This window comes from Capra hircus, chromosome 5, assembly GCF_001704415.2.
Source record: "Capra hircus breed San Clemente chromosome 5, ASM170441v1, whole genome shotgun sequence".
NCBI lineage: Eukaryota > Metazoa > Chordata > Mammalia > Artiodactyla > Bovidae > Capra > Capra hircus.
In genome coordinates this window covers 100045839-100058776 of record NC_030812.1, presented here as the reverse complement: position 1 = coordinate 100058776, position 12938 = coordinate 100045839, and the positions used below count along the sequence as shown (strand labels likewise).

Below are 12938 nucleotides of genomic sequence, written 5' to 3'. Positions count from 1 at the left end.
TCAGGCATGAGATTTAAAAGAGAGCAACCAAGAAGATGGCCAGGATGGCTCTGAGTGCCACTGAGACAAAGAGGGAAGAGGACCGGATTATACGTTGAGAGAGAGAACATGCGCTCAGTTTTAGCCATGTTTGAAATGCCCAGACATCCAGAGGGAGATGCTGAGGTGGAAGATGGATATACTTACCTTGAGCACAAGGGAGAGTTCCAGGCTAGAACTACAGACTGGGGCAAGGGGAGGATCATTAACATATAGACGATTTTTTAAAGCCTTGAAGCAGAAAGAGAGCAAGAACCCTGGCCGCTTGGCTCACTATTGCAACACCGGCACCTGGCCGTTTCTGTCACCTAGTGGGTATTGAATGCCTTATTGAATGAATAGATAGAATACATATGAATGCAGGAGGGAGAAGTAAAAATCTTTATTAGACCAGCTTGTATGAGGGAGGGAACTTAAAGCCTCTCATTTGAAAAGCCCAACCTGTTTTCTAAGTTCAGTGCAGTCACTTAGAGGCTGATTCTGTGTGATGAAATAAATCTTTTGTTGTTTGAGATGCTGTTGCTTCTGACTTCAAATTAATCTATGGCTTCTGTGGAAAAGATGAGCTTATGCAAAAATTATCCTTTGGTGTAATCATCTAGTCTTCTAGCAATTCTTGTAAAGCAATCAAATGGGGAAAAAAAAAAAAATCAGTGGTTTGGGAGGCAAAAATCTCCGTCCTAAGTCCTGAGTATACTTGGCCAGCAAACAAGCAGGAACAGTTAGTGTCGGTCTTTATTGAGACTCAGAGCTATTGTGTAATTAAATGAGGAATAGATGCTTTTGGCTGATCGAACACACGAGACTTTTAAATTTATTGTTATTACTATGTTTTAAAGACACCATTTTGAGGAGTTTCCTGGCAATCCAGTGGTTAGGACTTGGTGCTTTTACTGCTATGGCCTCTATTCAATCCCTGGTCAGAAAACTAAGATTCCCACAAGCCTTGAGGCTCAGCCAAGAAATAGATAAATGAATAAAGATATCATTTCTTACCAGGATTACAATACACAATCTGTCTACTTCTCCTGTCTCCTGATCTTTACTACCTGTGGAGGGTGGACTGCATTTTTAAGGAAGCAGAATTAAAGGGACCTATACATTAGGCAGAGTGGCCCTCAGTCATTTTCTCTCTGTGAATTTTTGCCTATGAAAACCCCACCCATCTCCAGTGGACCCAAACAGGAGGAAGCCTGCTGGGGTATGGGGTACCTGTTGGTGGTGATGCTGTTGTGGGGAGGAGCCTAAAGGGCTGAGTTCAAATTTGAATGTGTGAGACCGGTGCATTTTCAGCCAGTGCAGCAGAAGTGCTGGAGGCAAGCTTTTCTTCTTAAGATCTTCAGGGAGCCAAGAAAGACAAACTGGATTCCACCATGGACAGGTAAAGCAGTCTGCTTGTGGGTGGTTGCGCTGGCCTTACTCTCAGAGCAAATCTGAGTAATAACATGTGTAAACTTTCCCTTTCTCCCCTAACACTGACTCACAGGATCTGCCTGGTCAAGATGCACATTTATTTTTCTGGATCTCTCTCATCCTCTGTTCAGATCTTACATGCTTTCCGCCCAATTATCTTTCTCTTTTTTTCTTTCCATACTCGAAAGAACTTTTATGCACCATGCATTGACTTGTCCTTACAGTTAGATAGTTTATGGTAGTAATATTAATCAGGCAAATGTTAAGAGACTCAAATCATGAAAAGGTCATGGCAATACTGTACTAAAAACAGTAGTGGTAATGGTAATAATTCTGTAAACATTCAACTGTAGAACCTCTTGAAGAAAAACTTGACTACAGAGACTTTATTGAAAATTACATAGTCAAGAAATTATTTTCTAAATGCCAATATTCAAAAGTATTTGCTTGAAGGTCAGTCACTGTCTGTGACAAGGAGATAAATTCAATTGAAAAAGCTTCTTTAATATTATAGGCCAAAGAGGCAGTTAATGGCATTTTTACTCTTTACTGAGTCTTTCCATTTCTTCAGACATGACTTAACTTACTTCTTTAACGCATACTCTGTAAAATTTTGATGATGTCTTCACATGAAGTTTATGACAATTATGTTATTATCATAGAACTTAATCTATTTCTATTGTAAATGTATGCAAATTTACACCTAATCCATATACTTCAATCTCAGTGTAGAATCTTAATGGTGGATTAAATGTCCTTCAGAAAACTGAGGGCAAAATATCACACGTCAGCTCAGTTTACAGTGAAAACTAATCTGTGGTATGAGAGGAAAAAGGCTCAATGGAGATACTTGTAAATAATGAAATGCAAAGCAACAGTAAAATCAGAGTTGAAATTCAGAGAAAGTCAGAGACGGAGAGAGGATGAAATTCAACAGGAGAAAAAGGGAAATACATGATTTTCATTAAGGAAAATACTATCTGCTGAGCACAGCACTGATGGCACGCGGCAGGAAAGGATGACTTGGTCACGATTACTTTTAACCCATCTGTCTCTGGTTTGCATTGCTGGGGATGCAGCCAGGGTTCCGCTTCAGGGCACACAGCTGTCTGGCGCAGCTGTCAACCTGTGGGCCTTACAGACAGTCTCTACCGAGTCCTCTGCATCCTCAAGAGAAACCAAAGAAGACTTCCCCGGTGCGTCAGTGGCTAAGACGCCACACTCCCAATTCAGGGGGCCTGGGCTCAATCCCTGGTGGGGGAACTAGATCCCACATGCCACAACTAAGACCAGGTACAGCCAAATAAATAAATATTTCTTAAAAGAGAGGGAGAGAAACCAGAGAATAGGTGCTGGAACTAGGCCCCCAGCTATAATTAAAGATACTTAACAAGGTCACAGGCACGAAATTCAATTCACTGTGGCTGGTAACTTCTGATGGAAATTGTATTTTCATGTGGGGGTAGAAGGCCATTTGAATTCCTTAGTCTGTGTCCTATCCTTCCTTATACTCCCAGGACACTTTTCCCTCCTACAGGAACCGCCCGGCCAATACCACCTACAATGCATGATATTGTATCCCCTCCCCCACTTCTCATCCACACAGCCCAGGAGGACAGGTTAAATGCAAAAGGAATTTTTTGGTAAGAGACGATGCCTAATCCATTTAAAACTGGGCCCAAAGGAGAGAATTTTTTCTTTCTCTCCAGTATTTATTACGCATCTACTATGTATTCGGTTTATGTAATATGCTGAGGGTGGTTATGTTGATTAACAATAGTAACAGTAACGAGGTAGTGCTGTGGTGGTTTTACCATAGTAAATTATTATCACTTTAGAATAAAGCCAGTGATTATTAGATCTTTGTTAACATTCATTTTGGATTCCTGTCAAGTGTGAATTTTTAATTATAAAAATTTGATTGACTAACTTGTATATGGTTTCATATATGTAATGCATACAGTGGTGATACATCTAATTCTCTACCTCAGGATTTTTTTTTAATACCTCAGGATTTAAAGTGGATTCCAGGGACTTCCATGGAAGTCCCATGCTTCCATTGTAGGAGGCATGGGTTTGATCCCTGGTTGGGGAATTAAGATCTCACATGTCATGTGGCACAGCGCCCCACCCCCTACACCGCCCCACCCCCCACACCGCCCCCCCAATACGATTTCCAATAAGCTTCATGTGTTTGAGAAAAACATTCAAATTGCAACACCTTTAAAAAACTCTGGCCCTTGCTTACAGATTTAGTAAGGGTGACACTTGGGAAGTTGACTTCTGGGTCTATCTCATGTATTTCACTATCAAAGTATCAATAATCAACATGTCCATACAAAGGTGGGTGTAGAAGCTTTATTCACAATAACCCTCAAATGGAAAACAATCCAGATGTCCATCAACAGGTGAGTGAATATACGAAATGTGCTGTACCGAAGCAATGGAATAGTGCTTTGCAGGACAAAAGAACAAACTCTCCTGATACATACAGCAGCATGGATGAATGTCAACGTCATAATATGCTTAGTACAAGAAGTCAGACACAAATGAGGCGATAATGCATATTTAAAATAAAATTCTAGAAAATAAACCATCATTTATAATTACAGTGCCTGGGAGGGGGAAAAAGAACTGACTGAAGAGATGGATGAGAAAACTTGGGGGGAGGGGTGCCCTGAAAATATTCCATACACCGACAGTAGTAGCAGTTTTAAGTGTTTACATCTGCCAATATTCATAGAATTGTGAATTTTAAATGGGTGAATATGTAAATTATGCGTGTGTGTGCTCAGTCGCTCAGTCATGCCTGACTCTTTGCAACGCTATGGACAGTAGCCCATCAGGCTCCTTTGTCCATGGGATTTCCCAGGCAAGAATACTGGAGTGGGTTGCCATTTCCTTCCCCAGGGGATCTTCCCAACCCAGGGATCAAACCCGATCCCCCTGCATTGGCAGGGAGATTCTATACTGTACCACCTGGAAACCTCAATGTAAAAAAAAAAAAAAAAATTGAAATAAGTTTCAATTCTCTTGCCAGCAAACCGTATTCAAATTACTGCCTAGATCATTACTTTGACAAATTGTCTGCACTTCTGCTCAACGCCACTAGGTGGCAGCGTTATCTCCACAGGTAGATATTTTTGCTGAAAAAGACAAAGGACAAAAACCAGGGACACTAACTACTGATGCTTTGGTTATCAACCACATTGGGCTACAGTTCATGGGGTCACAGAGTGTCAGACACAGCTAAGCGACTAACGCACGCACACACACACACTGTATAGCTTGTGCTATGTTCACAACTACAAAGGAACTTGTGTTGGCACAGTTATTTCTACAAATTCAACTCAATTTAGTGCTTATAACATGCAAGACACTGTGCCGGAAAACAAAAAGCAATCTGTCCCTGACCCCCATCCCCGGTGTGTGAAGAACATGGCAAAATATTTAGATTATATTGTGAATTTATACATGAGATCAGCCTAACTCAAATCTTGTAAATATATACGCATAAAAAGACTAGAAGGAAAAACATAAGTGTATTAACAGTGATTATCATTAGATAGTAGGTCTAATTAGTAAAATGTAGTATTAGTCACTCAATCATGTGACCAGCTCTTTGTGACCCTATGGACTGTAGCCCGCCAGTCTCCTCTGTCCAAGGGATTTTTCCAGGAAAGAATACTGGAGGGGGTTGCCATTTCCTTCTGCAGAGGATCTTCCCAACCCAGGGATCAAACCAGGGTGTCCCATGGTGCAGGCAGGTTCTTTACTGTCTGAGCCACCAGGGAAGCTCGGTATCTAATTATCACTAGATATATTGGTATTTTAAACCTTAATTCTTTAACATTTAAAAAATTTTCACTTTCTACTTTTTTGTAATATTCAAGTTGAGAATGGTCAAATACCTCTCACACTTTTAACATATGACTCAAAAAGTGTCACTTCCTGACTCAAAGCACAGAAATTCTAATCTACATTCTACATCTGAGGGGGACAGACGTAGCAATCAATTGATAACAAAGGTTGAATGCTTTGATAGGGATGAGTGGAGAACAGCAGGAAACTTCAGGAGGGGTTTTTTGTTGCTGTTAATATTCAGTTTTGCCTAGAAAGAGGGGATAGTGGCAGTTGAGAAAGGTCTTCCTGGAAGAGCTGAAATTGATGTTAGGCTTTGAAGGAGGGGTAGGTTTTGCACAGTGGGGGTAAAAAAGGCATAAAGAATTCAGTCAGGAGATGTATACCAGCAAGATGGCTGGAAAGAAAACTAGAGACTAGTGCCAGGGGGCCTGCTACACGGGTAAGGAAGGGGGTGAAATGATGGGAGAAAAGAGAAAAATACTAAGAAGCAAGGATAGAAATGTAGTTGTGTCCAACTGTAACAGCTTTACCACAATTAATGAGTTTGGAGTTTACTCTAGATTTTCTGAGATCTCTAGGGCACCTCATGGAAACTTATTTTGAAGGGACTACAGACAGAGAGATCAGTTAGAGATCAAGACAATGTGATAAAAAGAAAGATTAGGGCTTGGATTGAAGCAAAGAACCGAGAGAACAGAGCAGGGACACTCCCAGAAATATTGGAAAGTTTGACTCAATAAATTTAGATGATTAATTAATTAAATATGAGTGAAGGAGAATCAAGAATGATTCCAAGCTTTTAGACTGTATTCTTGGGATGGCAAGTTGGTAGGATAGGAGAGGGAGGTCAGGACAGGGCAATTTGGGAATATTGTTTTGGCCACTTAGAATCTGAGATCTGTGTTGAACATTTAGGTAGAAATTGGGGCCTCCCTGGTGGCTCAGTGGTGAAGAATCCACCTGCCAATGCAGGAAATAACAGAAGTTCGATCCCTGGGTCAGGAAGATTCCCTGGAGAAGGGAATGGCAATCCACTCCAGTATTCTTGCCTGGAGAACTCCACAGACAAGAGAAGCCCGGCGGGCTATAGTCTGTGGGGTAGCAAAGAGTCAGACATGACTAATACTGGAGAGAAAACCTGAAAAGATGAAACTGGATTTACATCTATAAATCCAAGTTATCAACATCTAGAAAGCAGCCATGGAAGGAGCCTGTCCTGTGAGCATGGATCACTTTGGGGTTCTTGCTGTCTCAACTGGTCTTAAATACAAGCATGAAAAGGGGTAGTGGATCTGAAGTTCAGTAAGTCTTAGGCATCCAGCATAAGGAAGCAAGAGCATCTCCTCTGGTTTGGCCCAAGTATTACAAATTTTTCTTTAAAAGCTGATGGAAAGCCAAGAAGGCTGCATCTCCTCCCTCCTCTCTCACCCACAGCCTCTTGATGAAGCAGAGACAGTTTATTTACCAGTTCAAAAACGTGCGCTGGGCTAAGGGCCGCCATGAGACCTACTTGTGCTACGTGGTGAAGCGGCGGGACAGTCCCACCTCCTTCTCACTGGACTTCGGGCACATTCGAAACAAGGTATCAATTAATATCTTGCTATTAATTAATTAATGCCTGTTTCCCAAGCAGCTACACTGAGGGCACTTTTATAGCCCCCTGCTGATGATGCTACTCAGCCTGGTTCATTTGTCTCGATTAGATTTCTGAGATATCTTTTCTTTTTTCTATGTCCCTGCACCCACAATAGACAGGTTCCAAAGGCGGTCATTTAACATCCTCCCCAATCCTGCTGGGCACATCAAGGCCACACCTTGTTTCAGTGCTAAGAATCACTGCCCCAAACCTTCCTCTCCTTTCCCCAGCATCCAAATTGCTTTTCAGATTAAGGAAGAAACCAAAAGAAAGAGACTTTTTATTTGGGGGAATATTATCAGCTCATTCAAGCTGAACTGTAAACGTGGAAAAACAAATTGTGGCTTTGGAGTTTTAAAAAATGAAGGAAGAAGAATTAGGAAAAATTAATGATTCAGTTCTATCTTTCAAATGATTTCTATTCCTTCCTGCTCCCCTAGATCATAAGCCAGTAAGTACATTCATCATAGTGACCCTCAGAAAATTCAGGGAAGCCATGAATTAAAACTAGAAGATCAGGGTTTCCCTGGTGCCACAGTGGATAAGAAACACAGGCTCGATCCCTGGCACAGGAGGATTTCACATGTCCTGGAGCAGCTAAGCCCACGTGCCACAACTACTGAGCTTTCATGCTGCAACTACTGAACCCTCGCACCCAAGAGCTCCTGTTCTGCAACAAGGGAAGCCATGAATAGATAAATAATAAAAACTGCTTCTCAATAATATGGCGGCAGTGGTGGTTTAGTCGCTCAGTTGTGTCCGACTCTTGGGACCCCATGGACTGTAGCCTGCCAGGCTCCTGTGTCCATAGGATTCTCCAGGCAAGAATACTGGAGTGGACAAGAATACTTGCCATTTCCTTTTCCAGGGAATCTTCCCAACCCAGGGATTGAAACCAGGTCTCCTGCATTGCAGGCAGATTCTTTACCAACTGAGCAATAACGTATCTAGCATTAAAAAAAAAAAAAAAAAAAAAAAAAGACCTAGAAGATCAGAGAATTACATTTTCAAGAGACTTCGTCACCAAAATCCAGAAGAGTTTACATAACATGCAGTTGACGCATGGTCTTGGTGGAAACGCAGGGAAGAATCCCTGGGTAGAATGACACTGACCACGTTCCACTTTTCTTGGCCTCTCTTTGTATTGTGTTCATTATCCCACTTGCAATTGTTTTAGCTTCTAATCTTTTCCCTATTTGGTGATAAGACACATTCTAAATATAGAAAGCTTTTGTGTTCCTTTCCTTCTCTCTCCCTGAGTCTTCACAACCTGCATTTAACTTATGAGGAATCAGAAGATCTAAGAGTTGGGTGACTTACGGAACCTAGGTCTTCAGATTCTGGGAGCAATGACTTTTCTGCAATATGAAGTGGACTTGCTATATCTCACTATAGTGATTACTATTACAATCATGGGGGATTATACAAAGAGCAAACTCATTACAGGCACACCTCGGAGATTTTCTAGGTTTGATTCCAGAACATGGCCATAAAGCATACTGCAATAGAGAATATTGAAATAAACTGAGTCAACTTTGGGGGTTTCCTGAAAGTGCTAGTTTTTCAGTACTTTCTGACCCTTTGTGACCCCATGGACTGTAGCCCGCCAGGCTCCTCTAGTCCATGGACTTGTCCAGGCAAGAGTACTGGAGTGGGTTACCATGCCTTCTCCAGGGGATCTTCCCGATCCAGGGATCAAACCTGGATCTCCTCCATTGCAGGCAGATTCTTTATCATGTGAGCCACCAAGCAAGCCCTAGTACATACAAAAGTTATATGTTTACACTGTGCTATAGTTCTTTTAAGTATGCAATACAATTGTATCTAAAACAAAAAGTGTATATCTTAATTTTAAAGCTTACTGCTAAAAATTGCTATCATCTAAGCCTTCGATGAGTCATACTAGTAACAAAGATCACTGACTACAGATAACCATAATAATGAAAAGTTTGAAATTTGAAGAATCACAAACTGCGACACAGAGACACAAAGTGAGTGGATGCTGTTGGGAAAAATGACACCAAAGGACTTGCTGAAGGCAGGGTTGCCACAAACCTTGGGAACACGAAGTATCGGCAAAGTCCAATATAGCCAAGCACAATAAAACAAGGGACCCCTGTATTTAATTGTTCTTAGACCACAACCGGTGCCTACTACCTCTTTTACAGCACCCACTTGTCAGTCTCAGACTCTTCTAACCCTAACTTTTTATTCTCCACTTGGTGTAGTGGAGTCCAGTGTATTTTCACAATGGTTACATCAACAGCACTTCCAAGCCATGTTCTTTCCTCTCCAAGGAAGGAAAAGCAACTTCACAAACAAAAATTAAATCTGAGATAGTGTGATGCTACTTGACCCACTCAACCCATTCCATCCTCCCATTGTTGCACAGAAAATCTGCTCCCTTTCCCCTTCCCAAGGCCAAAAGTGCAGAGTTTAGGATCACCGCTGATCACTGTATCCTTTCAGGCAGTTGCTTAGCCTTTCTGTAATCTAGGACAAAACCGAAGACAGACACCCCAAAAAGGCTGACCGGTGGGAGGGACACGAATTACTAATGACGGTGAAGCTACCAGCAGGACAGTCAAGGTCGGTCACCATCAGCTGAGTCTCTGCTCTCTCCGCAGGCCGGATGCCACGTGGAGTTGCTCTTCCTCCGCTACATCTCTGACTGGGATCTGGACCCTGGGCGGTGCTACCGCGTCACCTGGTTCACGTCTTGGAGCCCCTGCTACGACTGTGCGCGGCACGTGGCCGACTTCCTGCGGGGGTACCCCAACCTGAGCCTGCGGATCTTCACGGCGCGCCTCTACTTCTGCGACAAGGAGCGCAAGAACGAGCCAGAGGGGCTGCGGCAGCTGCACCGCGCTGGAGTCCAGATCGCCATCATGACTTTCAAAGGTGCGCGGGGACCTTTCGGCCCGGCTCTGCAGAGCAGGACTGGCCGTTCAGATTGGGAAAAGCCAGGGTGAGAAATAGGGGAGAGGGGGGCAGAATCGCCCCCGAAGCCCTAACTCGCCTCTGGCGCCAAAAGGTATCAAGGAGAATTGGAGGAAAAGAATCGGTGGGCCCAAGACTTTGGGGGAGGGGTGGCAGGATTTTCTTTCTTTCCTCATGATTTGAGCTCTGACCCATCCCCTCCTCTCTCCTTTTTAAATTTTCAAATAGATTATTTTTATTGCTGGAATACTTTTGTGGAAAATCGTGAAAGAACTTTCAAAGCCTGGGAGGGACTGCATGAAAATTCGGTTCGTCTGTCTAGACAGCTTCGACGCATCCTTTTGGTAAGTGAGGGGGCTTTCTTTGCTTCTCATTTTCTTTCTCTCTCCAAAGTTATCTATCCCTGGCACTACTTATCTTTCCTTTTCTTATATTTTCTACATTTCCGCATGTGTGTTTGTGTGTGTGTTTATCATTCTCTTCTCATTTTTCCTATGATGAAAACTTTCTCATCTGTTTTTGTTGTCATTTCTCCTACAACTGAGTTTGCTCTAATATTTCACAATTCAAAGCCCTCTACTAGCCCTCTGGGGTTTCCCAGGTGGCGCTAATGGTAAAGAACATGCCCGCCAATCCAGACGACAAAAAAGACTCAGGTTCGATCCCTGGGTTGGGAAGATTCCCCTGGAGGAGGGCATGGCAACCCACTCCAGTATTCTTGCTGGGAAATCCCACGGACAAAGGAGCCTGGTGGGCTACAGTCCATGGGGTCACAAAGAGTCAGACACGACTTAGCACAATCACTAGCCTTCTAGTAAAATTCCTTTCCCTTCCACCCTTCCCCATCCTAATCCCCTCCCTTCTCTTTCCTCACTCACATCTTTAACTTAGACTCTCCTCAGAATCCATTTTACTCCTGGTAAAATTTCTTCCTCTCTTTCTCTTTCCTCTCCCTCTCCCTTTCTTTTCTTCAAAAATACTAATGGGAATGTCCCTGGTGGTCCAGTGGTTAAGACTCTGAGCTTCTGGGGCAGGGGACATGGGTTCAACCCCTGGTCGGGGAGCTAAGATCCCAGATGCAGTGCAACCAAAAGATACAAATTAAAAAAAAAAAAAAATTAACACAAAAATTACAAAGGCACCCACTGTCTTTCTCCACAGCCACTCTATGAGGTTGATGACTTGCGGGATGCATTTCGTACTTTGGGACTTTGATACCAACCTTCAAGAATGTCACATACAAAGAAGTATCTGTGAAGATAGTGGGTAAAAGAACTATCTTTGAAGAATTCTACTGTTCTTCAACTCTCACTTTCTTTGAGTTTTTTTAAAAAAGTATTTATAGAGGACTTAAAAAAAAAAAATGTCTTGAAAAGAGAAGGAACACAGACCCACCAGGGTTAATGCCAAAAAAACTGGTTCAGTTTTTCAATGTAACATCGCCCCCTACTGGGAAATGGCAGAACTGCAAGGCCTGAACCCCTAAGTGTCAGTACTCTTGACTTTTAAGCAGAGAGAAAGCAAGAGGTTAATGCTGAGGAGCATGGTGAGAGGATCAGAGGTTTTATGACCAGTATTTTTAATTATTTGATTCTTGTTCTGCGTTTTCAATGGTATTAACAATAGATTTTTCTACTCTTTTTCTTTGGGTTCACTTTCAAGTGAACAAACTTGCCACCCTGTGATCCACAGAACCTAATGAGAGAACCTGGGTGACTGCAACCCCAAGCTGTCTATTCAAAGCATTAATATCCAAGCATGTGTTCTGTGTTTAATTGTCTGAAGCCTGATTTTAATGTTTGTACATACTAATTTTTTTTTGGCACGAAATATGCATGATCACCGTTAGGATGTTGTATAATAAAGGAGCTTAAAATGAATTTGAGGGCTGTGAAAAAGACATGCTACAAGTGAGTTAATACCTCAGGTAAAAATCGGCAAAAAGATCCTTTTAGAATCTTAGTTGTGCAAGCACACGTTTCCCACTAGTGAACGCTTGGAAGGAAGTTGCTTGAATGTTGAGAAAAGAAAAAAAGTCCATTCTCTCTGAACCTCAGGAAAGTCAACCAGGTCAAGATTTTTCCCTTTTTTTTTTGCATGTATGGGTCCTTTCCCTCAAAGATGTGACAATATAAGAGACTGTGACAGAAGACAGTATTTGAGAGAGAAGGACGACAGAGCATTGCAAGGAAATAGTGTTTTATCCATTAAAATGGAATGATCCACCACAGCACAAACTGATTATTTGTTCCTAATAACTATCATGGACTGTGAGAAAAATATTCAGAATGACCATAACACAACTATTACCTAGCAACCCTTGCAATGCAGAAAAACAGATCTATAGGAAAAGCTGAAAGCAAGAAAAGAAAAAAACTTGAATGCATAATTGTACTGTTTTACTCTTATTGTACATAATTTGTGAAATAATTAAATATTAAACATCCTTATTCATGTATTCATGTTATATGTTTATGGTATGCAGTGTCTCATTTTTATCATAATTTCCCTTTTTGATTTGTTAAAATGGATTTGTAATGTCTCATACATTTATACCTTTGGAAATGCTAATAGTAAACCATATAATTGTAACACAGTCTAACACTGTATTAACATTGCTATGAAATCCATTTTCTTGATTTTTTTTAGTAAATTTTTCCCACAGCAAATTTGATTCTGGCTCAATCAGCTGAATAAATGATAATTTTGGAGATTTGGAGATTACTAAAGTAATTCCAAAGGTGATTTTTAAAAAGTTAAACTACACAAAGTCCGTATGATGGAACAGAGTCCAAGAATAAGTGCACACGTCTATGTTCAACTGAGTTCTTACAAGGGCGCTGGGACCATTCAGTAGAGAAAGAACAGTATTCTCAGCAAATGATGCTGGGACAAGTGGATATCCATCGACAAAAGACTGAATGTGGATCACACACACACAAATTAATTCAAAGTTTATCAAATACCTAAATCTAAGAAAGTTCCTAATCCGTACCTGCATAAGTCTGCTCTTCAGAACTCAGGGAAGGCCTAAGATACTAAAGAC

At 41.6% G+C, this 12938-nt stretch overlaps 1 protein-coding gene across 1 annotated transcript; it reads left to right on the top strand.

Moving 5' to 3' along the window:
- Positions 6753 to 11153, top strand: AICDA (activation induced cytidine deaminase). Its single transcript, XM_018049116.1, has 4 exons — positions 6753 to 6898; positions 9580 to 9853; positions 10121 to 10236; positions 11054 to 11153. Exons 1-4 carry the CDS (start codon positions 6758 to 6760, stop codon positions 11105 to 11107), a joined length of 585 nt encoding a protein of 194 aa, XP_017904605.1. The 5' UTR covers positions 6753 to 6757; the 3' UTR covers positions 11108 to 11153.

Excerpts from the sequence above, each read along its gene's own strand:
- AICDA (XM_018049116.1), top strand. The coding sequence starts at position 6,758 with ATGAAGCAGAGACAGTTTATTTACCAGTTCAAAAACGTGCGCTGGGCT. Across the intron at positions 6,899-9,579 it reads TCGGGCACATTCGAAACAAG|GCCGGATGCCACGTGGAGTT; the intron begins GTATCAATTAAT and ends CTCTCTCCGCAG. Across the intron at positions 9,854-10,120 it reads CGCCATCATGACTTTCAAAG|ATTATTTTTATTGCTGGAAT; the intron begins GTGCGCGGGGAC and ends ATTTTCAAATAG.